This window comes from Psammomys obesus, unplaced genomic scaffold (genome assembly GCF_907164565.1).
Source record: "Psammomys obesus unplaced genomic scaffold, mPsaObe1.curated_primary_1811, whole genome shotgun sequence".
NCBI classification, from domain to species: Eukaryota; Metazoa; Chordata; class Mammalia; order Rodentia; family Muridae; genus Psammomys; species Psammomys obesus.
Window position 1 is genome coordinate 44,939,454 of NW_026587216.1, and position 27,903 is coordinate 44,967,356.

Below are 27,903 nucleotides of genomic sequence, written 5' to 3' on the forward strand. Positions count from 1 at the left end.
CCCAGAGTGCAGGGATTAGAGGCGTGCGCCACTGCATCCAGCCTTACACATGTTTTGAAGAACACTCCTGTCCAAGCTATCCTTCAATACTCAGTGGCCACCACTGACCTGGCACTCTAGGAACGTTAACCATTTGTTAGGGCTGAGTTGCAGCTCAGGGTTAGCACACAAGCACACCAGACACCCTGGGTTTGATCCCTGCAATGACAGAAAGCATCAAAGCAAACAATTTATTAACCCTGGAAACAAGCAGAAGACCACGGCCCATCTGCATTGTCTCTAATCCCTAAGTTTAGTCTGTCACAGACGAAAATGCGACCATCTTAGGAGCCTTTTGTCTTCCTGATGAGCCCTTCCATCACATCCCACTCTTCCTTGGTGATCTGAGGGAAGGAAATGATGTCAGTTTAATTGGGTCTGCGCATGGTTTAAATAAGCTCAGCCCCTAGCCTGTAAGAGTGTATGAACCAAATGGCATTACCTTCTTTAGAGAGTTGAATTCACCTGACAGAAATACTTCCTCTCCGCCGTCAAATCTAATGACCTGAAAAAGATGCCACAAACTCTTTCATCCTTCTGAAGAGTCTCTCAACATTACCCCTCCACATATCTTAACTGAATGTAATCTCCTTGGTAGTTTCAATCGAAGCTCAAATTTCAAAAGATAAAACTGAAATATCATCTAAATGTATTTGTTCTGAATAGAATGCTCTTTCTGACAAAATTCTTCCCAATGTAAATATCATCTTTAAACAAAGTCTACCAAGGCAACTTGAATTTAACAAAATTAATTTATCAAGGAATAAACACTTAGGATGAATATAAATATTTTATACTGCTTGCAGCTCGCTAAATATTTTTAAATCATATCTATATCCAGCATTATTAGGACTGACTCCAAAATAGAGCAGCCTCCAATCCCCCAAAAGTGAAGACACACAGCAATGCTTACTGCCCCATTAATCCAAGAGGCATAATCACTGCAAAGAAAAGTGGCGAGATTTGCGAGTTCCTCCACAGTCCCCAGCCGACCACAGGGAATCCTCTCAATCATATCTTTCTCAAATCTTCCAGTTGGGTCCAAACGGCTAAAGGCACCCTGCATGACAAAACAAAGTTAAGTTAGTGTGTGACTGTTAATGTGTGAGTTTGTGTGTGATCGTGTGAATGTGTTTTACTTCTCAGTTTTACATAAAATATAACATGTACTAAAGCATGCTGTTCACACCTTAGACGTTGTAAAAAAGAATGTCACCAAATTTTTTTCACATTCACTGTCAGACGAATAAACAATACAACCAAAAGAGTTCTGGCATTGTATGGTTAGCACAGTGGGATTGCTATTTCATTCATAAAACAAAAGTGATTAATAAAAGAAAAGTGGTTCAAATAGGAGATGGTTAAGAGAAATTACTTTCTTCTCTTTTCTTCAAGAATAAAAACAGAAAAAGTGAAGTGAAGGTTATTAACTCCAAGTCCTTATGAGAAAGAAGGGCCAGTGATGACACTGACGAGCCTCTGCTTGTGTCTGTGATGTTCAGACACAGCAAGGTGACGTCAACACTTACAGACTCGTAACAACAGTGGTCCCTGAGGATGGAAGTAAAAGGAACTTTTATTCGCCTACTTCAGTTGGAGGCTTACCACTTCTATCTGCTAACCCTGACCTAGACCTGAAAGATTCTAGCCTCCATACAACCTAACCTCGGCCTGGAATGTTTTCATCCTCTGAGACTTACTACTGAATAAGCTCACCCTTTCTAGTTCTTACTGAGCTCTGGGCTGACTAGTTCAATTGAGCTGTTCTAGTTCAAACTCCTCTCCCAGCTAACTTAGTCACTCTGGCTTTTCTCTTGGCCTCTGAATTGTTCTGCTTGGCCTCAAACTAACTCCAACAATCTGCTCTAATTTTCTGGCTCCTTCACATTGTTTGCCTCATCCCATCTTCACCTGTGTTCTTTCTCTGCAACCTGTCTCTGTCTCTCTGTATCTTTGTCTCTCTTGCCCTCTCTCCCTCTCTCTCCCTCTTTCTCTCCATTGCCCTTTAAGTAGCTTCCCTTTTCACTCTTCTGGGGGAGTATGCTATTCTACCAAGTCTTTCTCTGATTTGTCACTGTTTCTGTCATTCAATTAGACATCACTTTCAAATGTGAGTGCTTCCTTCTATAAACTAGCTTTACCTTCATTGTTTGGGATTAAAGGTGTGTACCACCATGCCTGGACCTAAGCTTTTCCTTACCTGATAATTGCTCTATACCAAGCTGGCCTTGAACTCTGATCAGCTTGCTTCTGTCTCCTGGGTTAAAGGTGTGTTTGTATTCCAGTGGGATCATGCAGACCTTGAAGGTCTTTGGATGTGATCTCTTGCCAGAGCGGCCATATTCTGAATTAAAATTTCTCTGCAGATGGAGTTCCTCCTGACACAGGTGAGAGGGCCCATCCTAGAGGTACCTGGAGGGCCTGCAGTACTCCCACAGCTGTATAAGGCAACAGAGGCTAAAAGCACCAGTTAGGCCAACCTAAGCTATCAGATCTGGCCAGGAATGTCCTGGGCTTTAGCTTCCTTTCTCTTTTTAAAAGAAATATCTGTTACTTGGGAACAACCCATATCCCCAATTAGCCACTGCGAGCGCCTTCATGGACACAAATGCTCTCAGGTGTTTCCGAGTAGCTTTGTTTTTTTGGTGGCCACTCAAAAAAAAAAAAAAAACAAAAACACAATGTAGGGGCTGAAGATGTGGGAGCAGTGACAAGCACTTGCTGCTCTGGTAGAGGACCCAGTTCAATTCCCAGCACGTACGCAGTGGCTCACAGGCACCCTAACTCCAGTTCTTCTGAGCTCTGTGGCACCAAGCGTGCACACGGTACACAAGCATGCATGCAGACAAAACACACATGAAATAAAACAGAATTTTAAAAAATAAGGAAATACAAAGCAAGTAAGCACATGAAGCAGATGATTTCTCCTAGTCACAGGAGTCCAGGAACAAAGCTTCTGCAACTTTAGTTCTTCTGGGACAGTGTGCAGCAGAGGAAACTCAAATTTTGTGTTTGGTTTTCAGTTATTTTGCTATTAGTTTTAGTACTGAGTATATATATACACATACATACATACATACATACATACATTCAATTTTCATTCACCCTGGCACCTTTTCTTTGCATTTTCTATTAAATTAATAAATTAATGGTAAAATGTAATACTACCTACTCCTCAGTGAGCATACTTTGGTATGGTTTTTATGCAATTTTCTGGGTTTTCAAAGTTGCATCTCAAGAATCACACATTCTGGCGTCACATGAAAATAGAAGATATAGAAGAGTGAAGTCATCAGGAGAAAATGTGAGAGCAGAAATGCGTGGAAATTCTAAGCAACATCCATAAAAGTGATGGCAGGGAGTTGTAATGGGTGCCTGGAAGGTTAATAACAGTGGTGAGATGCGCTCCTTCAAAGGGAACTTTCATCAGATGTAGAGTCGGCGATGAGCACAATTAATTGAAAGGGAAAAGGCACAGAAATGAGCAAAAGAAAACGCTCCTAAAAGCCTTCCTCACAGATTTCTGGAGGCCCTTCTGAGCTATAAATACACTGATATTTTCACCACTTAAAAATAAAACACTATGAAAGCAATGGGAATTTTAAAAGGAGCAAAAATGGGCTGGACAGGTAGCTCCGTGGTTCAGAACACCCGGGATTCGATTCCCAACCCCCACATAGCAGCTCATAACCGCCTGTAACTCCAATCTCAGGGGATTCAGCACTCTTCTGGCCTCCATGGCCACTGCATGCAAGTGGCACACAGCCAAATATGTGGGTAATACACCCATATTCATAAAATACGTTTTTAAATAGGAAAAAAATTAAGAAATGAAGGACAATAACATATTTATGGTGACAAAAATTAATCAATAAAATGGTAAAACTGATGGCATAAGTATCCTGGAATTCGAAGACACTGGCACAGGCCCTAGCCATATAATCATTATTGTAACGGCAAAGGCTCTTTCCCTACAACAAGGGTTTCAGATCCACTATCCCTGGAAAGTCCCACACAGAAATCACAATGCATCCATCACTCTTTGAATCTTTAATCACTCACAGTGCTATAATATGTCAAATAAAACTTACCTTGGTTTTTATAGGCCCTGGCTGAATTATGTTGAAACGCATTCCGTATCTACCCCATTCAGCTGCAAGAGACCTAAACAGTAATGGAGATAAAATACTGAAAATTAAAGTAAACAAAGTGCGTTCTAAAATACTGTACTATGTGTGAAAGCATGAATAACCAGGGTTCACTGCACAGTCACTGCTTGCCGGAAACCACACAGCAGCAAGTAAGTGCTATTGGTACTCTCTGTGTTACCAATAGGGAGACAACTGAGGCACAGAGGGCTAGACCATCTTCTCATGGTCATGCTGCTAATCTGTCAACCTCTAGGAGTCTAGGCCACAGTTGCATCTTGACATCCTCCACCACACAACTTAACATTTACATTTCAGTGTCCTTCGTCATTACACCTACCCCCTACAGTTTACAAGAAATCTAATATGCTGGGCATACTGACACAAACCTTCAATCCCAGAACTTAGGAAACTCGGGTAGGTGGATTTCCATGAGTTCAAAGCCAGCTGTGTTTACACAAGAGTTTCAGGCTCATCCCCACCACCTTCTGCAACTCAAACTTACATTTAAAAAGGTCATTACTTTTCTGTATAGCCTATGCTCTGAATCACAATGTCTGTGCAAGCACATCAACTGAACAAAAGATGGATTATGCGGTTTAAAAATATTAACACAACTTTGTTTAACTAGGTTTTAACAAAACTGTTGAACTGAGCTTCAGTGGAAATAAGACTCAAACAAAATCCTGAATATTCTAAACCAAAACACTAAGAGTTTTAGAGCCTTGTAGTAGCCTGTATAGAAACACACTGACAGTCTACTTTTCAAGAGGATCATATTTTACAGATGGCATGTTTTTTATGTGTGTGTATTTGTAGATATATGTACTTAACATTTTTGCAAAAGGAAGGTTAAATTGCCATAAAAGATACAAATAATAAAAATAAGGAAGATAAGACAGGAAGGGAAGAATCAGGGAAGGAGCAAAGCAGGCAAGGAAGTAAAATGGAGCCAAAATGAAGCTAACGCAATGCATTAGGATGTTTTCTATATGGGGCCTGGAGAGATGGCTCTGTGGCTAAGAACACTCTCATGGTTCTTCCAAAGGTCCTGAGTTCAATTCCCAGTTCACAACTGTCTGATGCTATCTTCTGGTATGCAGATGGACATACAGACAAAGTATCCATATACATATATATACACACATAACTCTCTTTTTACAAAGTTTTATGTAGTCCACCATGGTGGTGTATGCCTTTACTTCCAGCACTGGAGAGGCAATGGCAGGCAGATCTTTATAGCTTCAGGGCCAGCCTGGTCAAAGAAGTGAGCTCAAGAACAGCCAGAGACTGTGTAAAGAAACCTAGTTTCTAAGCAGGGATTTTAGGTCCTCTCCATGCATGGTCCTTGGTTGGGGTATCAGTCTCTGCAGGGCCTTCAGGGCCCAGTATTTTTGGCTCTGTTGGTCTTTGAGCGACTTGTGGAGCTTTTCTTCCCTTCAGGTCTTTCTATTTCTCCCTTCTTTCATAAAATTCCATGCATTCTGCCCAAAGTTTAGTTATGAGTCTCAGCCTCTACTTCGATACCTCAATCAATAGAGTCTTTCAGAGGGCCTCTGAGGTAGGCTCCAGTCCTGTTCCCTATCTGCTCCTGCTTCTGATGTCTATCCTGTTTGCCCTTCTATATGATGATTGAGAATTTTCCCTAGGTTCCTTGTTGTTTAGCTTCTTTAGGACTATAGATTTAGTGGGTTCCCTAGTAAGAAGAGCAGGGGCTGTCTGTGGCATGAACTCAGTGGTCAGCTCTTTGATCACCTCCCCTTGGAGGAAGCAGCCCTACCAGGCCACAAAGGAAGACAATGCAGGCAGTACTGATGAGACTTGATAGGCTAGGGTCAGATAGAAGGGGAGAAGGACCTCCCCTATCAGTGGACTAGGGAAGGAGCACAGGGGAAAAAAAGGGAAGGAGGGTGGTATTGGGAGGAGATGAGGAAGGGGGCCACAGCCGGGATACAAATTGAATAAATTGTAATAAATGCTAATAAATAATTAAAAAAGAAAAAAGAAACCCAGTTTCAACACCCTCCCCAAAAAAGTGTTTTGGCAAGTGTAATGGCAAAAGTGTAATGGCAAGTTCGTATGCTCTTACCATGACTCACTGAAAATGATAAGCCTAGGGAGTCATGAAGTTTACAGCGCCCGTGAGAAACAGCATACTATTTGCTCAGAATAATACTCAGGAAAGCATTCCCTCCTGGGAAGTTTATAAAAGGAAACGTTTTCAAACATAATAATGACCCTAAGACATTGTAACTTTGCAACAGATCAAATTCAGCAAGTTTTATAAAACCACATGGTACGTATTAGGATAGCTTGAGAGTATCAATCAAAGTCCAGGTGAGGAAAATCAGTCCTATGGCTTGGGACCATGTGATCAAACACAGCCTGTTCCAAATCAGTCTTTTTTCTTTTTTTTTTTTTTTTTTTTTAACCTTTCTCTGGATGGAGACCAGAGAACTTTATCTATTTTCAGCAACACAATTAACTCAGGGGTGCTCACTTATTCATGGCTTCCACGCCTGATTTGGCTGAAGAACTTGGCATTACAAAGCCAGATCCACTCTCAGCATAGATGGTAGTGATAGCAAGAAATGCAGCTCCTGCAAAGTTAAAGGATGTGGTTATCAACCATGCAGCAATGTCAGTTCACACCAGAGAAACAAGACTGACAAGAATGAGGTCCTGTGCAAAAAGGAATCACAAAATCTAGGGGGCATCTTCTTGTTTTTTTAAGATTAGGCCTTCATCACTGAAAGAGTGATCTAAGAAAGGGTGACATCTTTCTCCTAGTCTTACTGTCTTTGGGATGGCCAGTCTGTACTTTCTGCAGTTCTGTGCCTACCCTATCAATGCAAAGACCCAAACCTAAGAGACTCACCCCAAGCCAAGCACTATTAATATAAAGAAATCAGAATTCAATTAAATTACCAAGGACTTCTGTGTCTAGCTATAATGGACTCATAAACATCATAAAAACCGTACAAGAAACATGTCACTGATACTGTCGTTGCCAGACATATGGAATTCAGGTGACGGACTGCCATCCTAAGTTGATAAGCCTAACATAGTGATAGAATTTGTGAGTGAGAAGCGACTCTGAGAAGGAAGGTACACAATGTACCTTTTCACATTGGCTCTCTGAGTGTGTGCAGATGCCCCACTATGCACCTGAGAGTAAGCCTCCATGGATGGCTAAGAGCAACTGCTAGTTCCGCGCTGAGCTGAATGCCTCTCCGAAAAGGCTAGGAGACAAGCAACCTAATGAGCTTCCAAAACTTTCTGTAGCCAGCTCAGAAGAAGCATACCTAAGGGCTAAGTTAGCCCCAAAAGAAAAGCTGCTGTAACCAGCCAGGTAATCTTTAAAGATGAGTTGTAAAATGGCCATGTACCCAGGATAACTGCTTCCTACAGTAAGACTCAACATACTTCAAAGAAAACTCAAAATTCACACTTTGTGTTCACAAGGAAAAGCACTTAATAGAAAGAGTCTAAAAATGACCAGAAGATACAATTAGCATGTAACGAACTTTATAACAGTATTATAAACTTGATAAAAAGTGTTCAAAGACAACATGTTAAAAGTGTTCAAAGAAGGCTAGCTATGGGCCTCTGGGCAAAGGAACCTGTTGCCAAGCCTGACAACTGAGTTCAGCCCCTGGAATCCACTTGGTGGAAAGAGAGAGGCTGGTCCTGAAAGTTGTCCTTCGACCTCCTGTGCTCCCTGCAGAAGACGTCCACTCATATGTGCATTCCCAAACACAAGGGATTAGATGAAATTCTAAAAATAACTGAAGTTACAAAGATAGAAACAAGCAGCATCTGTGGCAGAAAATGTAATATCTGAAATTTTAAGATTAAATGAATGAGCTTAGCTGTAAAGGATCTTCAGTGAAGACAGTAAAAATGATCCAATACAAAGGTCATAGGGGAACCAGTTGAACACAAACAGAACGTCAAGTGTCTATGAGATGTTCTAACAGAATAGAGGTGTCATTGGAGATCTGAAAGGTAGAAATACAGACTAAAAAAAATATCAAATTTGGTAAAAAATAAAAAACAAACAAACAAAAAACCCCATACATTACAGTTCCCAGGAGGCAAACAATGCCAAGAGAGACAAACAGAAGGCAGAAACTATAAAAGAAGGCAACGAGCCTAGGAGAGGGCAGATAAGGTGGCCATCCTCACCCAGCACTCATCAGGGGCCACACAGAAGGCAGTAACGCCTTTAAAATTCTCATTCAAAAATCCTGTCAAGCTTGAATTCCACAACGAATAAAAAATGTCCTTAAACTGAAGGTGTTATCCTCTGATACGTCAAGGCAGAGAGAGTTCATGGGCCCTGGTCTGCATCAGAATAAATTAAAAGATAGCCTTGGGCTAAATAAAATTACTACTAGGTGGAAATGCAGATGAACTTAAGGATGACATATCAGAAATGGTAAGTAAGTATGTAGGTAAACAGAAAGTGTGTTTTTTTATGATAAACATTCATTCATTTATTCACATATATACTCACTGCATGTCAAATATGGTTGAGACACCATGCCAGGTACAGGTTGAGCACACATTATTACAGCACAGTCCTTTCCCTTGAGGGGAGAGTTGCCCCCACTCGTGCCCCTTGGCAAAGGGACTTGTTTTTTGCATGTTTTCTTGTTTCTTAATTTCTTAAATTGACTGTATAAAGTTATGACACTATACACAGAAGTCTGTTACTAATAGTGTCTCAGTAAACTGATGAATTAGAAGTTGGAAGTAAACTCTAGGTTATGAGAAAACAGATTTTCTACTTCTCAGATATAATACTAGATATGAAAAAATGGTAAGTTTATGAGTGAGCTGTCCCAGAAGCAGAAAGACACACACGGTATATACTCACTCATATAGACATATAACATAGGATAAACCTACTAAAATCTGTACATCTAAAGAAACTAATTAAGAGAGAAGACCCTGACTAAAATGCTCAATTCCCATCCCAAAAGGCAAAGAGGATGGACATCAGAAGAAGAAGAAAACAGGAAACAACCTAGAAACCTGCCACAGAAGGCCTCTGAAAGGCTCTGCCCTGCAGACTATCAAAGCAGACGCTGAGACTTATGGCCAACTGTTGGAAAGAGTGCATGGAATCTTATGCAGGAAGTGGGAAATAGTAAGATCTGGAGAGGACAGGAACCCCACAAGGAGAGCAACAGAACCAGAAAATTTGAACACAGGGGTCTTCCCAGAGACTCATATTCCAACCAAGTACCATGCATGGAGATAACCTAGAACCCCTGCACAGATGTAGTCCATGGTAGTTTAGTGTCCAGGTGGGTTACATAGTAATGGGAAGAGGGACTGCCTCTGACATAATCTGATTGGCCTGCTCTTTGATCACCTCCCCCTGAGGGGAGAGCAGCCTTACCAGGCCACAGAAGATGACAATGCAGCCATTCCTGATGAGACCTGATAGAATAAGATCAGAAGGAAGTAAAGGAGGTCCTCCCCTATCAGTGGACTTAGGGAGGGGCATGTGTGAAGACTTGGGAGGGGAGAAGGAAGGGGTTTATGGGGGGATACAAAGTGAATAAAGTGTAATTAATAAAATTAAATTAAATTTAAAAAAGCAAATAAAATGGGCAATATAAGCAAAATGTTGAAAAAAGTATAATAAGATACACTTATTTGTTTTACAAAACACACTTTAATTACTCTGTATTTGAAAGTGAGGTTTGGTGGCACATACACTTCTGAGGCTGAGGCAAGAGTTGAAGGACAGCCTGAACTACCTCATATCACACCACCTCAAAACAACAGGAGGAAAGACGGCAGGAAGTGTATAAGCTTTACAGACCACAAGGGGAGCATTCTGAAGCACACTTCTGTCCGTTCTTCCTGCCCTCCACACACTTACGTTTCTGTCTGTGGACACATTTAAGAACTGAAACAATGTGCGGCTCAGTCCAGATAGTGCAGGGTGGAAGAGGGCACGCAAATAAGCGCGGCTATGTTAGCCGTTCTCACAACTCCTTCCACGTGTCAGACTCAGCCTTTCAGATCTCTAAACACAGGTTTGGCCGCAAAATCTCCTTGTGTGAAAAGACAAGGCTGCGATGAGTTGGTAGCCCCAGTACAAGCAGGGACAAACAATGCCAGGCACAGTTCTTTTTTATTTCCTCAGAGCTGTTAACTTTGTATCCCTGCCAGCTGTGCCCCTAACTCTGGCTGCTCTGTCCTTGACCCTAAGCCTTCTGCTGTGCCATCCTCTGCCCCATAAAAGCCACAGTGCACTTGAGGCTGCTGTCCTAATCTTCACTAGACAACTATCCCACCACATTCCTAGACTGACCTCCTACGTGTTGGATCGCCTACATATTTTTGAGGAAGGATTACATGCATTGCTACCCTGGAACCAACATTGAGGCTTACCCATAGCAGCATGCTTGAGAGCCTCAAATGCTAACGCAGTACCAGCTTAGTTAGACACACCACGATAAGCTTCCCCAGCCCAGGACACAGGTCAGGTCCCAGCCTCAACCGACAGGAAACTTGGAAGACTAGAAATGGGCTTCCATCTTTTAAAGAGTCTTACCTAATACATTTATAATGAAGCCCATAGAATTTTAATCCAGTGTGGTGAGTAAAAATAGACTGAAGCCTGTGTTAAGATGAAGGACAATAATGAGATGTGAGTCAGTCAGAAAACTAAGGAGCCCAAGGATGAGCCAGGGAAGAAATGAGAGCTAATGAAGCAAAGAAAAAAGTGATCAGGGAGACAGAAATAAACAGAGAACCAAAACTAAAGAGCCTACAAAGGAAAAAGAGAGTGAGAAAGAAATAGAGGCAAGATCAGAAGGTAGGGAGAAAAAAGACCACACAGAGACAACAAGACAGATAAAGGAGACAAGAAGTGACGGCAAGCGTGCAGAGTCAGCCCACAATCCCATCTCCCATCCCCAGTCTATCTACCAGTCAGGAAAAACTAAATCAGAAAAAAAAAGTCCTGATTTAAGTCACATTCACTCTGCTATAGTGGAAATGGGTAATAGGAATTACGCTGAGTGCTGGAGAAAGGATGGAAATTATCAGCATCTTTTGAAAAGCTGTGCTTTCCTATAATGCTTTCCCCCTTCCATATCTTTGATCATCCCTTCTCAAGCCAGTTTGTGAACTATCCACACTGAGGAAAGGGAACTGAACCTCACAAACAAAAACGTTTCTCAACCAGAAAGGAAACAAAGTCAGATGTAACATCCTTCATCCCTGAGACCAGCAGCTGAGACTCTTTGGCCTTGTTTTGTGTGTTCTACCTACTCTGAGAAAATGCCCAAAGCTTCATGTCCTGACCCAAAATAATTCAGGGGCACAATCTTGCCCATCTTTGCTCCAGAACAGACAGCACAAGGTCTGTTACATAAAGTCAGTAGTGAATGTCTAGTAAACAAAGCACTCTGGCTCCAGAGAGTTCCTCTCTGACCCTCTCTTTCCCCTCTCTGTAGTTAAATACATTACAGGCATCATGTCTATTTATATAGGCATAAACCTTAATAAACTGGTTCACAGTCATACAAAAATGTTCTAGGAACGTCCATTTGAATCTAGTCTCTTTGAGGTGTTTTCAGTCTCTCCAGTGTTTCCAATCTCAAAGATGCCACCTTTAAACAAACTGTTCGTCCCAGCTAAGAAACATTCCTCTAGTAAGTTCTGCTGCTATCAGCTTTGAAACCTTTCCTACCTTACCACCCACACCATCTTTTCCATATACTAGAAAGAGAAACATCAAACCTCCCAGCATCCTAATACAGTCAGTGATACTTCATACCAAATCACCACCTTTGATGGACATCCTATTTTGGTTCTTGGGACACCTCCCCATCACTGTTTCCTGCTTCTTCTCTCCTCTTCTCTAACCACATCAAATTCTTTATTATTCTCCAAACACATCTCCCCTTCTCCTCCACCAGGCCTCTATCCAGGTAAAAATAGACTGAAGACAGTCTGTGTCAAAATGAAAGACAACAATGAGGAATGAGTCGGCCACAGGAAGAAGCAGTCATTCCCATCTCTGACTTTCCAAGTGCCCTTGAAAGATGTGTTTACTAAGACTTTACCGCAACCTCTGGTAAACATGGAGCTTCACACTGTGACATGTACCAGCGCAGACTATCTCATTTACATCATGAAGTAGGCCAGGGCTCGGCACACACTCAGCTGAGAAAGTGCCCAGGAAAGGCAGGACCGAACTGACTCACCTTTCTGGGCTTTAATTAGCTGCTTTCCAATTTCCAGGGTCACATAGGCCGTGCCATTGAGAACTATGTCAGTTATAGTCTTCCAAGCATTTGGAGACAGTCTTTCACTAGGAGAAATGAAATTCCCCGCTGCGTTGTTTATCACCACCTGCAGCAGATAAGGCAAGGTGTTAGGAAGCACATCTGGATGCCATCCGGCTATGAAGCAATGCTTCGAGAGTCGCTTGACTTCCGTTTCTGGAGTCTGTGAAAAACACCTGTGTTACTGGCCAACCTCCAATTCCCCAGACCTGTCTTTCAGCTAGTGTAGACTACGGAGACACCAAATGTAGGCAAGCTCATGTACCGTCTTACCACACGTCACTCTGAATAATGCTAGCATGCTGGTGAACCAGCTGTGTTGGTGCACATGTGTGCACTCAGAAGGCACAATTGAGCGGAACTGAAAGCCAGCCTGGGGTACACGGAAGTTCGGGCCAGACTGCGACATGGGCAGGGAATCTCCATCTCACCCTCCAACCACAGACACAAACGACCGAGATAAAGATGCCTTTTAAGTTATGCTGTCCCTTAATTTTAGGTAATGAACTTCGCTGGTGGCCTGCTTCCTCACTCCCTGGGAAGGGTCTGCTGAGCTCTGCGGCCTCAGTGTTACGGGTCTGTCTGAAATAATTCCTAACAGAGCAAAGCGTTCTCTTGGAGACTATTGGAAGAAATGATTTTTCTCTAATAAAAGAACCACTCAGGTCCAGGCAGCAGAGATGCGGCCTTTCTGATAGCTGCCCTGGTCTGTGCCATTCTCCTCCACTGAGAGACACTGGCAGTTGTCAGGCAACGCTAGCCCAAGCCATCACTTAAGCCGGCTTCTGTGCTCTTGGGTAACTGCTCTCACTATTGTATAATCTCATTAAGTAAAGTGAAATCAAGTTTCTTCTACAACTATAAACGTGTTCTTCAGTATCCTTGTGAGGTAATGGGATAGCAAGCAGCCCACCCAATCTTTCCTCTGCTTTAAGCAGAGCCGGCGTGTTTCCCAGCCTGGCTCCTACTCACACCCCCTGCGTGTCCTGGTGGTGCTCTCGGAATCAGAGCCTTGTGCTCTGAAAGGCCTCAGCCCCGTTGCACTTACATCCGGATGCCCTGCAACTTTGATCAGCTCCAGCACTGTGTTATGTACCATCTCAGGATCGCGCACATCACACCGAATCGCATGAACCTGCAAACCAATAGAGAAGAAAGAACTCAGCCATTTCCAGGCTTCCTAAACCAAAATGACAAATAAACTATATAAATATGTTATAATACCCACATCAGACTTAAAGGGCTACTTTAAATATACCTTATTTCCAGTTTTAGAAGAAATCTCCTCTGCAGTAGCTTTCAAAACATCAAGGTTCCTAGAAATGAACACAGAGAATGTGACATGTGTCGTAAAAGTGCCCTGGTGTTACATCTTTCCTTTTAATTCCTCTAAGCCAAAGAACACAGGCAACTGACAGTTTAAAGAAAAGTGTTTCCATAAAAGTAAGACATTTATAACTACATGAAAATCAAGTTGAATGATTTTTTTAAGTTAAAATAATTTTTATATATCTGAAACTATTTCATGGAATTAGTTACTTTTATGTGAGTAGCTTTAGCATTATCTACATATCAAATTATTTAGGAGATTTTGTTTTGTTTTGTTGTGGAAACAGAAACTCATGTGGTCAATGTTGGTCTTCAGCTCTTTATTTTTCAGAGAATGACCTTGAATTCTTCATCCTTCTGACTCTGCCTCCCATGTGCTAGTGTTACAGCTATGTGCAACTATACCTGACTTATTGGCTTAAATTATTTCCTTGATTAAAATCATTATGTTCATTCTTAAACCAAAGAAATATCGTCCTGTTATAATACACACGGGTTTCAGCTTAAATTTATGAGTGTGGATAAACCTATGTGCTCAGTCTTACATCCTCGAAAGAAGCCAAAACACAAACCAGGAATGTCAACTGTACAACATTAAAGTGAAAATACTATTTTTAAATTCTTAAGAATGTTACAACATTAAGAGCATAATAAATGCTCTGAACAATTTGCATTTGACATAATGACTGTCACTAAGGTGACTACTTGGGCAAACATTTTAAAAAGGACCTAATGATCCAGACTTCATAGTTGGATGGTACCAGAATATGCCTACATAAAAACTTCTGGTTGTGACTTTACATCCATCACAATATGTATTTTGAAATTCTTGTCCATCTTAAAGAACCATAAGAGTTGCATCCATGATTCTGGCATATTTATCAATTGAATTAGTAACTGAGGTTAATTATCAATTGAATTAGTAAGCAAAATTAAGGACTCCAACAGAAATCAAAACCACTTCAATGTAGTTCCTTTAACTCCACCTTTATATTCAAGAAAATGAAAAGTGAGACACCAGTAGTTTCATAATTGTTACTATTTCTGCACCTCAAATTGCAACTGAATTTTTCCAAGATTTATTTAATCAATCTACTGCATGTTCTTTATATAAGATGCAATAAAATAGCCCTGACTGACAAACTGTTTTTAATATTGTGACACAGACAATTTCTTCAGACTCCCAAGTGACACTTACCTGCTGGCTATCACACACTGGGCACCCAGGCTAGACAGGAAAGTTGTCATGGCCTTGCCAAGGCCAGTACCTCCTCCAGTAATAAAAGCCACTTTTCCTTGAAAAGTGTTAGGTGGTAGCATAGGCTTTGAAAGGGGCTGGAAGAATTTAGACTGTGGAGCATCCATGCTTTGATACAGTGTTTTTGTTCCATAACTGAAAAACTAAAGGGGAAAAAAATGAGTTGAGACTTATACACCTGCACATTTACAAAAGAGATGAACTCTTCTAACCATCACTATTCCATTGAAGCAATTTTTGAATGATTAGATACAAGTTCTTAAACTTCTTTGTGCCTCAGTTTCTTCATCCATAAAATGAGATCAGCAAAAGCATTTTCACGGGACACAAGGCTTTCCTGAGTTGTCGTAAATAAAATAACTACAGTGATACTTAGCACAAGGAAGCAGTACAAAGCACACAGTACTCTGCTGTAAACAGAGGCGTTACCATTTGCAGGTGCTGTTTACATTCAAGTTTAAAAAGTAATACAGCTGGCCAGGCAGTGGTGGTGCACGCCTTTAACCTCAGCACTTGGGAGGCAGAGACAGGTGGATCTCAGAGTTGGAGGCCAGCTTCAAAACAACAACAACAACAACAAAGTAATACAGCTGGGCTGCAAAGTCATCCGTGGGTACATAGCAAGTTTGAGGCCACAATGGGTTGTATGAGACTCTTTCTCAAGCCTCAACTCAAAAAATTCAAAGCTTTTTTGCTTTTTAAAAGAATCTTTGAACTGACAGAGGTGGCACACACCTTTAATCCAAGCATTCACTCAGGAGGCAGAAAGAGGTGATCTCTGAGTTCAAGATCAGCCTGGACTACACAGCTAGTTCTACAACAGTTGAGGCTACATAGAGAAACCCTGTCTTGGGGAGGTAGAGTAGAATATTTGAATCAGGTGAGTGGCACACACCTGTGACCACTGCCATTCAGGAAGCTGAGACAGGAGGAGCAGAAGTTCAAGGCCAGCCTGGGCCACATAACACAATGATTAACAAGAGAGAAAGAATAATTTAGATGAAAACCACATTCTGTCTTTGAATTACTGAAGATAACTATGGTGGTTTGAATGAAAATGGCCCCGTGGGCTCATAGGTGTGTTCTTGGTGGAGTAGGTGTGGCCTTGTTGGAGGAAGTGTGTCACTAAGGGGGTGAGCTTTGAGGCCTCAGATACTCAAGCCAGGCCCAGTGTCTCTTCCTGCTGCCTGTGAATCCAGATGTAGAACTCCCAGCACCTCTCTAGCACCATGTCCACCCACACGCTGCTATGCTTTCTGCCATGATAAAAATGGACTAAACCTCTGAATTTAGTAAGGCAACCCCAATTAAAGGTTTTTCTTTATGAGTTGTGGTCATGGTGTCTCTTCACAACAACAGAAACCCTAACTAAGACAACAAATATTTTTTAAATTCTTTAGAAAGTTTACCAAATGCCTTTTCTTATGCTTTCTTCTGGAAAAAAAAAATAGAGCATGAAAAATATTCCTGGTATAATTTAAAATAAATGGTAAATAATTCAAGATTACTTAAAACATATTTCTTTTGCTTTGTTTTATACTTCACAGTTTAAAAATCAGTTACTAGTGAAAAGTACTGCTATTCTCAAACACTTTAATTATAAAAGCAAACCTTACATGTAGAACAGAGCACACAGTACAAACAGCATTCCTTTAGTGATTACTAGAGGCTAAGACGAGATAGACACAAACCATGTGGTCACCACAGCCACATGAAAGAGGTATCACTTTAATTCTATGGCCTAGCAAAGGCAAACATCGGCTGGCCAGCTCCGGAGCCCGCCCCTATAACACTGTGGCACCCTGCCTCTGGTTCTCCTCTAAGTTTCTCCTAAGCTTCATTAATACATCATGGAGGGATGTGACATTCCCCCAAAAGGTAGGCCACGGCTGCAAGATCGAAATTCTAGATCTAGGAGCCTGGAACAGTGGCACACACCTGTAGTCCTAGCACTAAGGGAGGCAGAGGCAGGCAGATCTCTGTGAGTTCGAGGCCAGCCTGGTCTAAAAAGTGAGCACAGGACAGCCAAGGCTACATAGAGAAACTCTGTCTGAAAAAATAAAAGCAAAACAAAACTAGATCTATCAATGCCATTACCTGGTACAGTTTTTCTGTATGCTACTTGGCTATCATCAGTTGATCCATGGTATCTACACATTACCCCCATGGAAATAACTGTCAGCAAAGAGTTCTTAAAAAGGCTGTCCAACCGATTTATACAAGACAGTGCTTATGTTAAGTCAATATGCATACAATAGGTTCTTAATTACAATTTTTTTTTTAAAAAAAAATCAATGTTTAGGAGGGGGGAGGAACCTCAACTGGCATAAAGGCCTGGATTCAATGGCCAGCACTGTACAGAAAAGTAGGGTTGGTAGTGCACACTTGTAACACCTGTACCACAGAGGCAGAGTTTGGGAATGAAAAGTTCAGTGCCCTCTTCAAGTACATAGCAAGCCTGGTCTCGATCAACATATGCTGTTAGGACAAAGATAAGAAGAAAATGACAGCAAGTAGTGAACTATGTACTACCTGACGATGCCGCCTGCAGATGACAGCTACTGTGTAAATTCTGATGTCATGCTCATTTTGCAGATTAGGAAACTGAAACTCTAAAAGGTCAAATAATCTACTTTTAAAAGTAATAGTGAGGGAGCTTCAAAGATTCCAAAGAACCTGCCTGAGTTCAGTTCTTGGCTCCCAACATCACTCATAACGGCCTGTAACTCCAGCTTCAGTTAATCTGACACCTTCTCTGGACATGTGGTATTCACTCACACAGATGCACAGATAAGAGTTTTTAAAATAATAAGTCTATAACAAATAATAGTAAAAAGTGAGGACAATGAAAATCCAAGATGTATCTGGCTTCAGAGTATCTCCTGTACTTGGTTACTATCTCTGAGTGATGGGTTTATGTGAATTTTTTTTTCTTTTCCATAAGTTTTAAGTATTTTCAAAATCTACTGAGCAAGTATGATCTTATTTCATAATCAGTAAAAATCGTCACCAAAGGTCAGATGTTGTAACTCTTGTCTCATCTTCATCATAATTTCATCATGATGTTGACAGTACTGGTTTGTTTGTTTTTCTGTCTTCTGTATCCTTTCACCACAAAAAAAAAAAAATAATAATAATCCAAGCATCCTTTTTTTTCATAGTTGGCAGATTTGCTTAAGACTTCCACCCACCTTCACAATGACTCCATTAAGATGATGAATCAGGAAATGTGTGCAAGTGGGCTGGTAAATTTGTCACCATCTGAGAATTATGAAAAAAAAAAAAGTGTACTGAAATATTCAAAAGCCTCTGCCATGGATTTCTATTTATTTGGGATTAATTTGTGTAAGAAATTTGAAGCTTTGTGAGGAATTAAATATTTAAATAATAACATTGAAAATACATCTAAAAGCATTTTACTGGCCTTCTGACTGGCAGAAGAAGCATACAAAGGTAAGAATATTATATTGGATAATGGAAACCCTTACTTTGGTAATGAAGCTTCATTTCATGTCTTAGTAAAGTTCATGTGACCTGACTGAAAACAATCTCATGAATTTCTTTCCTGACACTGAAAGGGCAAACACCGACTTGCTATTTTAATTGGCACCGTCGTCTGGCAATTGACAGCACATGTGTGAGCATGAATTCAGCCATCTCTTTGCCTTATCACAAGTCGTCTACTAAGACTCACAAAAGTGACTAGCTCTCGCAGGATCAGGCTGTGGCCATGCCTCTTTCTACAAGGCAGTATCCTAAATGACCCCAACCTGCCTCCAGCCACTTGCTTCTGAATTAGGAAAAAGCAGACAAAAGGTGCGTGGGCCTTGAATGATCTTCAAATTTTGCATTGTGCTTTTGTACACATGGCATTTTTTTTTAGAACTGAGTTGGGTTTATTTGTCTGTTTTAATTAGATATAATACCTTTCTCATCAGCACTGATTTCCTTGTAGATCTTTGTTGCTCTGAACTTTTAAAAACTTTTTAAAAATCTTCCTATTTTGGAAATGCCAACTTATTACGTGCTGAGCTCTAAATCTGCCTTAGGATGATTGGCTCTCACCCCCTTCTGCCCCCAAACTCATCAGCCTCCCACATCATATCCAGTGTGCGTGCTAGGGGTGATCACGCTTATCCTCAAAATGGCAACTCTGAAAAAATATCGTTTTTGTCCTTTCCCTAAGGAAGTAAAAGCCATAGGTGAAATTCATACCTAAATTACTGAAGGATTTTTGTTTGCCTAAAATATGTGGATTAGCTAAAATATACAGACATTGGTAATCCTAGGCTAAATGTGCATTATGAAGCTAGCACAAAGTCTTGAAAGCTTTTGACATTAAGATGTTGGGAGAATTCACAGAGAACTCAGAATTCATACCAAGATTACATGAGTAAGTACAACCCTGAACCATGCCCTCCTGAGGTGAGTTTTGCTGCCTGCCCAGCCTCCACTCATACACGTTAGGGGTGTCCCTTCCAGTGGCTGTCCTTCTGCTTTGGCAGGACCTTCAGGGACCTGCCAAATCTAAATGTTACATATAATTCCCTTTGGTGGAGTCACTCCACATTCAAAAATGTGTCCAGTCATTTGATATATGGTGGAAAAGGGACATTCTGTTCAAAAATAAGAATTAAGGGGCAAGAGGTGTGCTTGGTGGCAGAGCACTTGCCTAGCAAGTGCAAGGCCCTGGATTCTAATGCCAGCATTGAAAACAGATTGAATTATTTCCAAAATCCTATGGAGCTATTTACAAAAGTTGATGAAACTATCCTAAAATTGATATGAAACTGTAACAGGCTTGAACAGGCATCACTCGAGGCACTTGAGTGATGACCCCTTGTCTAAGGAAAGCCAAAGTGTCAGTACAAAAAGGTGGGACAGGTTTGGGACTTTTGTCCAGCATGGTTTGCATTGTTTCGCTTTTGCATCACAAACAAGCTTCCATATAAATATCTTTTTAAAATAGCATTTAAACATACTAGATTTTCTTTTTTGAAAACTAAGTTTCAAGCCTGTAAAATTCATTAAGCAATAGATTTTCACAGGGAAGTTGTGAGGCTCAACAGATCGATAATTAATAACCATTGATTAAGCTGATTGACCACCTCCAATGTCACGGCTGTTGATCAGGCCTCCACAGTCAAACCGCATGCCTCAAAAACAAAGATACATCCAGAATCTAAAAGACAGAACCACACACTTCAATTTCCTCTCTCACTCTCTCTGTCTCTGCCTGTCTGTCTCTCTGTCTCTCTCCTCTCTTACTCTTTGTATATGTGTATTTGAGAGAGACAGACAGAGACACACACACAGAGAGAGAGAAAGAGAGAGAGAGACAGCGAGGATGTGTAAGCCAGAGATCCATCTTGAATATCATTCCTCAGTAACTGTCCACAGTGTTTTCTTGTAACAGGGTGTCACTGGCCTGAGAATTGCTAATAGGCTACACTGGCAAGCTAGCATGGCCCAGGAGTCCTGCCACCTCTGCCCCCTGGGCACTGGGATGGTAAGGGTATATATACTACCTGACCCAGTTTTATATGGGTTCTGGGGACTGTACTTGGGTCTTCAAAACCACCAATCTACTGTGGCTTCAGCTTGCCTTTCTAAAACTACTTCATACCAGTTCCAACAATAAACTCTGCAGTTACTATTGCCACAGCATTCCTAAAGCTTGCCAAGGACTTTCACCTTCTAACCTTTGCTCTATTTTGCTCTACAGCCTGAACTTAGCAGAAATCAGCAGTCAAAAACCAGCTAAAAGTGTCAACAATTCCCCTCGCATTTGGTGCCTACTTCTCTAGAGGCCAATTTGACAACATTCATCTAAATGTTACATATAATTCCCTTTGGTGGAGTCACTCCACATTCAAAAATGTGTCCAATCATTTGATATATGGTGGAAAAGGGACATTCTGTTAAAAAATAAGAATTAAGGGGCAAGAGGTGTGCTCGGTGGCAGAGCACTTGCCTAGCAAGTGCAAGGCCCTGGATTCTAATGCCAGCATTGAATTATTTCCAAAATCCTATGGAGCTATTTACAAAAGTTGATGAAACTATCCTAAAATTGATATGAAACTGTAGCAGGCTCGAATTAGCTAAAGCTAGTCATAAAGCACAGACCTATTACCCATTAAAAGGGCAGAACTCCCACGATGAAGGTTAACATTGACACAGGTCATTTGCCCAATTGCTCAACAACATTGTATGTTGAACAGCAACAATGTGAGGCATCATTTGTTAATAGAAAGGATGTAAAATGTCCTGTGTATATTTTAGAAGAGGCTGTCTTCCTATATGTGCTGACACAAACAATCCACAGGAAACCAGTCATGGTAGTGATCGATCAGGACTTATTGTACTTATTAGACACAGTGTAAAACTACTTGAGTATTCAACATGTTCATTAGATAATATTTCATTTGAAATATCCAACATATAGTTGAATCATGTGTGCAAGCACACAATACAGGTGTGAGACGGAAACAACACGACAGAAAGGCAGCACAGAAACAATTTCTAAGGATGTAGTTCCATCTAGACAATGAACTCCCATGGTTCTTTCAGGCAAAGGGCACGGGCTGCTTGTCTTTTGATCTGTGTCAGGTGAATATTTCTAGATCAAATTTACTCCAACTCAGACTCACCCAAAAGCAGGAGTTTGTGCTCTTTAATAAACATATAACAGCAGTGTTAGTAAAAACTGGCCAACCATTTATTTCAAAGTATGTTTTCTTAATGAAGTGTATCTTTATACTCCCAAAGCACTCCCTGTATTGCCTGCATATAATAAACCTTCATTGCTGCTTGCAAATTTTGTCTAGTGGCTAGAATGTGCTTGTCTGTGCCAGCCATGTCTTCTTTGTAGTGTCCTTCTCACAGAGCACCTACAGTTCTTGGCAGGACCCATGTGGTAACATAGGGACAGCTCTTCTACACATTCCAATGTAGAAAGCAAGGTTCTTAGAGAATAAAAAATGCCCCAGCACCCTGAATGCCAACTGTGACTCCATAAACTCGTCCAAACTCTGTCACACCCCTGGCTTTTCACAACAGAGCACTGCTTAGAGTGCTGAAATGTGCGTTTCTGAGGAACTCAGATCTTGTTGCCGCAGCAACTACTCTGAATGTAAAAGAAAAACTCATTGCTGGACTTGAAGCTCCAAAGGCTGGGCTGAATCCTGCAGTTGCCAGGAGCAAGGCAGAAATTACTTTTCTGAGCAATGCCGTATCCCACAGCAATGAACTGAAGTCGCTGAAAACATCATTACTCTGTGCTACCGGCTGTGTTTCCCACCGTTATTACAGTTCTTAGCTGTCTGCACACCAGGATGCTTCCCAACACTTCACAATAAACAAGGGTGAAATCAGCCCTGAACTAGGAAGCGGCCTGAGGTACTCCACTGGAGTCTTTATCTTGTCTGCTTTTGAGACATCTTTTACTGACTCCCTATTACATAAGCCAGAGTAACATGACTGTCATTATTGAACCAAAAATCAGAACCCATGCTCTTAAGAAATGACTGTTTGGACTTGAGAATATGCTGAGGAGGGAAATTATTAGACAGAAAACAGACATCATGGTAAAATTCATCTACTTACCTAATTTTAGCAAGTTTTTATTGAGCATCTCCTATACCCCAAGCACTATTCTAGGTAATGGTAATACAGCAGAGGATTAAAATAAAATACACTATTCTACCCAGGTGAGATTAGATTTTGGGGAACAGGATGAACAAATTAAGAGAACTGCACAGTATACTGAACCTTGGTACACGTTTCAGGATGAGGTAGAATGGAGGTAGGACATTGTTCCAGGTAAAATGAAGACATGGCTGCTCCCCAGATGCCTGGTATATCTGATATCACCCCTCGGAGCACCCAATCTTTCTTCCTCACCCCAACTCCCCTCTTAAGCATTCACCTGGGCCTCTCAGCGAACCTCCTAAACCCCTTCTACCTCTAGTGTCTACAGCCATTCCCTGAAGTCACATCACCCCCCACCTGAGAAGATTAGCAAGGGCTGACAATTTGCCTCCACTTTTGTCACCACTCCGCTGTCTTTGGAAGAAGCTCTAAGTCCTTCAAAGGAGCCATGGCTACCCAGTAATCTAGCTCCCCCCACCTGCCTCTTCATGACACACCAATCATCTTGACTGCAAACTGAAACACAGGCTCCTCTCTTGCCTAGAAGTTTAGGGCACCTCAAGGGATGTTCTGAAAGCTACAGCCCTTCATGCCCTTAGGCATGACGTTTCCATAAAGCTGCCTTATCTGTCTGGTAAACCCTGAAGATAATCATTGGGCAGAAACTTCTAAGACCTACCACTTCCTGGGAGCTAGCTGCCCCCCCTGGGCAGCACCGGAACCCCACCCTGAGGTGGTAAGCAGACCTCGTTCAGAAAGCACAGTTTGCGGACACAGCTGCTAGAACAAACCCTAACCTAAAACCAAAGATGCTTAAAGATGGGAGATGTGCATGACTATAATCCTAGCACTCTGGAGTTTGATACAGAGGGATCACCATGACCCTGAGCTACACAGTTCACCTTGAACTACAGAGCAAAAGCCTGTCCCCAAAAATATTAAAAACAGATGCTGGAGAGACGGTTTGGCAGTAAAGAGACCCTACTGCTCTTCTTGAAGACCTAAGTTTGGTTCCCAGCACCTGAATGCTTACTGAAACCATCTGTAATTCCAGTGCTAGGGAAACTGATGGCCTCTTCCGGCCTTTGTAGACAGCAGGAATGCATTTGGAGCATAGACATATGCACATTCATGCACATGAGATAAAAAACAAATAAATAAAACGTGATCCTTTGGGGTCATCTACTTCTTCAGACTGAAAGAAAGAGATGACATTTCTTCTGAATCTCTTCAACACCAAGGACAGCAGGTAACATGGTTGGATTTTACTGTGATGTCCTTGGACTGAGATCAGGAACCTTGTGCATTTCTCTCCACGTCCTACGGCACAAACTCCATCCACTACATCAAATCATATGAACTTTCAGAAATAAGCAATGACCCTTCACTTGTTGATGCATAGTATTTTTCAAGTTGAAATAGCCTTTTTTATATCTTTTAATTTATGTGTATGTGTCTGTGTGTTTGTATGTACAAATATGAAAAGGTGCTGTGGTGGTTTGAGCAAGAATGGCCCCTATAGGCTCATATACTTGAATGCTTAGTCATCAGGGAGTAGGACTATTTGAAAGGATTACAGGGAGTAGGAGATATGGCCCTATTGGAGGAAGTGTGTTACAAGGGTGGGCTTTGAGGTTTCAAAAGTCCACGCCAAGCCCAAAGTGCGTCTGTCTGTCTCTGCCTATGGATCCAGACAAAGAACTCTCAGCTGTATCTCCAGCACTGTGCTGCCCACAGTGATGATAATGAACTAACCTCCGAAACTGTAAGCAAGCCCTCAATTAAAGGCTTTCCTCTTTGGCTTGCCTTGTTCATGGTGTCTCTTCACAGCGATAGAACTGTGACCAGGACAGATGCGTACCGAGGACAGAAGTGTGTCAGACCCACTGGAACTGTACTTCTAGGCGGCTGTGCCTACCCGATATAAGTGCTGGCAAACAAACCTCAGTCTTCTGAAAAAGCAGCAAGCTTTTTGACCACCAAACCATCTCCCCAGTCCTCAGTTGAAATCACTGGCCCTAAACAATCTGACTCCTGATTCAAAAGTCAGTGCTAGAATCCACTTCCTCTAGATTCTGAGCCTTTCTGCCTCTATGTGCACATAATTTTGCTCATCTATGCATTATAATACACCATGTTTTCAGTCTGTTGGAGCTGGTGGTAACTTACTAAACTCTCATTTTTTACACACATCTTTATGTAAACTGTGGTGATAAATTTTCCAGTTCCACAACGTCATATGCACAGTCATGCACATAACATTCTCCTTGCATGTTTACTCTGTGCCAGACCCTGTGCGAGGAACAAGCAGTGAGCAAACCTGATGTAACGGGATTACAGATGGAATAATAGAATTTTAAGTGGGATAAAGTCAAACTTCATTTTTCACAGAGTCACTCTGTACTTATATTGTCTAACTCTATTGCCACTGATCAGGAACCACTTTTAGAAAAAGAATATTGATTACTCTACATAAAAATAAAAGGTCATGCACTGAGCATCAGCCAGCAAGAGTCTACAAACACAAACACATTTTTACGCTTTACTACAGAACACAATGGCATTGTGCTTTTATTCTAATTCTTTGTTACATCTGTTTTTGTTGCACTAAGTGTATTTCAAAGCCCAGTCGTGAGTTATTAGCCATGCTCCAGAAACATAAACGAGACTATTTCTACACTGACTGTAGGCTTGTCTTTTCAGCCCGAGAGTCTCTCTGAAGAAAACCCAGCATTTACATTTCATGATAAACAGCTGAATAAATTAAATGTTTTCTCGGGAGAATGAAACACAAAGTAAGGGTAAGGTCCGTTGCTTAATCTCAAGGACATAGCACTTGGCAGACAGACTCTTACCTGTTTATTGGATTGAATTGAGGCCTACCTAGGTAAAGGTCCAGACTAAAATACCAGTCACAGATAGGGTTTATGGCAATTGATACGTTTCTCTCACATGTACTATTTTAACTATAATATCGTATATCTATCTGCTCTCAAAAACATCATGTTCCTTGGCAACTCCCAATTCACAGATGTTGCTCCTTTCCCCATCGGATTCCAACTTCAGCCCTCATGAATCAAAGAGACAGGCCTCTCCATTACCTCAGAACTAACTTTTTTTCGTTTGGAGACAGGGTCTTTTTACATATCCCTAGCTGACCTGAAACTCACTGTGTGAACCAGGATGACCTTAAACTCACAGTGGTCCGCCTGACTCTGCCTCTCGGGTGCTGGGATTAAAGGTGTGCAGCACTATGCCTGATTTCCAACATTTTTCTTAAGCAAATTAACTTCAAAATGTTAGGTTGCAATTTTTTTAATTCTTTTTTTTTTTTTCTTCTTCTTCTTGAAATACACTGTCCAATAATCTCAGAAGACTGGGGGTTGGGGCTGGGGCTCTGTTACTGCAATCTATTTATTTATTTGTTTGTTTGTTTGTTTGTTCATCAACACAACTTCAGCAGTGAGCAGACCACTCTCTAGAAGTTTCTCTGACTTGAAGGAATCACCTATTCCCGCCTTTATATTTGGAGCCCCTTTCCAGCCTGTGCCCTGACCCCATTCTGCCTCCTGTGCATCTCTGCACCCCTAGAATTCCTTGCCTCTCACCCCTCCTTGCCCTGCAGTACCCTGTTCTTTCAAATACACATTTTTCTGACTACAGGGTCAGTCTATCAAACTCAAACAGGATGGAGGGTAACAACTGGGGAGCGACTTTTCTAGCTGGAGAACAAAATGTTGATATTTAACTTAGTGGCATCAGTTGTCTTGAAATACTGTTTCGTTTTTTGTTTCCTCTTCCTTTTCCTCCCTAGTTTCTTTACTTACATATTTTATTTCCATTGTAGACTCGGTGGGGAAAATGTTAAAAAGTAAAACAATATTAGCTTGACAAAGCAAAACAAAATACGCTTGACAGAAACATGCAAAGAAAGATTCCACCATGAGATGCACCTCTAGAAGGCGGATTTTGGGTTTTGACTTTTTCAATATTTGAAATATTTGAAAATAAAATTTCAATTTTATTTTCAAATATTTCAAATGTCTTACACTGTGCTTGTTTATTTGGGGAGAAAGGCCTGGGATTTGTAAAAGCCTGGGATCCAAGGGTAGAAGGTGAAAGCCAACTTCCACAAGGCTTTAACTTTCCGTTTCTTTCATTTTTATGTGCATTTGTTTTATGAAAATTCATTCTACACAATGAAGTCATTCCTGTCATGTGCCACAGAAACAAGGCACTGAGGGTGGAGTTGTGCTGGGGGCTTGTGAAAGGGTAACACTGTTAAGAGAAGGCTTCCAAACAGAAGCGACCTACTAACACACTCTCTCTTTCCCACCCACGGACCTTCTGGCTAGCTGTGACTAAGGGCTTGCCCCTGCTAAAAGTAGGTAAAAGGTCCATGGATTTCTTCCAAAATAATCTCTGATCTCCTCATCCTAACAAAACCCCTTTGTTCACCGGACAGTTCACCCGGCCAGTTTCTTGTGTCCAGTTCCCTGATTCCCCGTTTATTCTCAAATGGAAGTTCCTTTGTAGGAGATGCATGACTCTTTTGGTTTTTTCCCCCACTCTCCCCAACCCCGGGCTTCTCAGGATTAGTTAGGCTTCTCCCTCTCCCGTCCCTGCTGCCCCTGGAGTCCTCTTCATGTATCCAAGTCCTGGAACCCTCTGCTCCCTGGGACACCTGGCAGGCATCTCTCACCTCCCTGAACCCCAAAGTCTAGGCCCTGTCTCGCCCCCCTGCGCCCGAGTGCCCTGCTCTCGCGCCCCGCGTGGTGGCATTCGCCGTGGAAGGGAGCCCGGCCGTCGCCCAGCGCGCGCTGCCTTACCCTCTGAGCGCCGGGATCGCGGGGTAGGCGGGCCAGCCCAGCAAAGAACGACCGGCCCAGCGGTGCCATGTCTGCGGCCGACCTCGGTCCTTGCCGCCAGGGCCCGCCTCCGCCGGAAGCCTCCGTTCAAGGGCGGCTGGAGGGGCCGGGCCAGGCGGCGACTGCAAGCCAGCGAGTCCCGGGAGGGGTCAGGTGCCGCGGCACGCAGGCTGCTGCTCCTTGCAGTGCCCGGCTCTCCCCGGCAGGAGAATTTCGTCCAGAAGAGAATGGGTTCGGGACCAGCTCCTGCGCCTTGCAAATGTTTCCCGAAACACGCAATCTGCACAGCTAGT

At 41.9% G+C, this 27,903-nt stretch overlaps 1 protein-coding gene across 1 annotated transcript; it reads right to left on the reverse strand.

Annotated features, from left to right (window-relative positions):
* Positions 1 to 216: 216 nt before the first annotated feature.
* Positions 217 to 27,764, reverse strand: Decr1 (2,4-dienoyl-CoA reductase 1). The gene is made up of 10 exons (XM_055603477.1): positions 27,572 to 27,764; positions 15,033 to 15,235; positions 13,764 to 13,821; positions 13,554 to 13,640; positions 12,425 to 12,572; positions 6,688 to 6,787; positions 4,131 to 4,203; positions 953 to 1,099; positions 482 to 544; positions 217 to 383 (listed from the first exon to the last, which is right to left on the reverse strand). The coding sequence occupies exons 1-10, from the start codon at positions 27,638 to 27,640 to the stop codon at positions 324 to 326; spliced, it is 1,008 nt and encodes a 335-aa protein (XP_055459452.1). The 5' UTR covers positions 27,641 to 27,764; the 3' UTR covers positions 217 to 323.
* Positions 27,765 to 27,903: the final 139 nt, after the last annotated feature.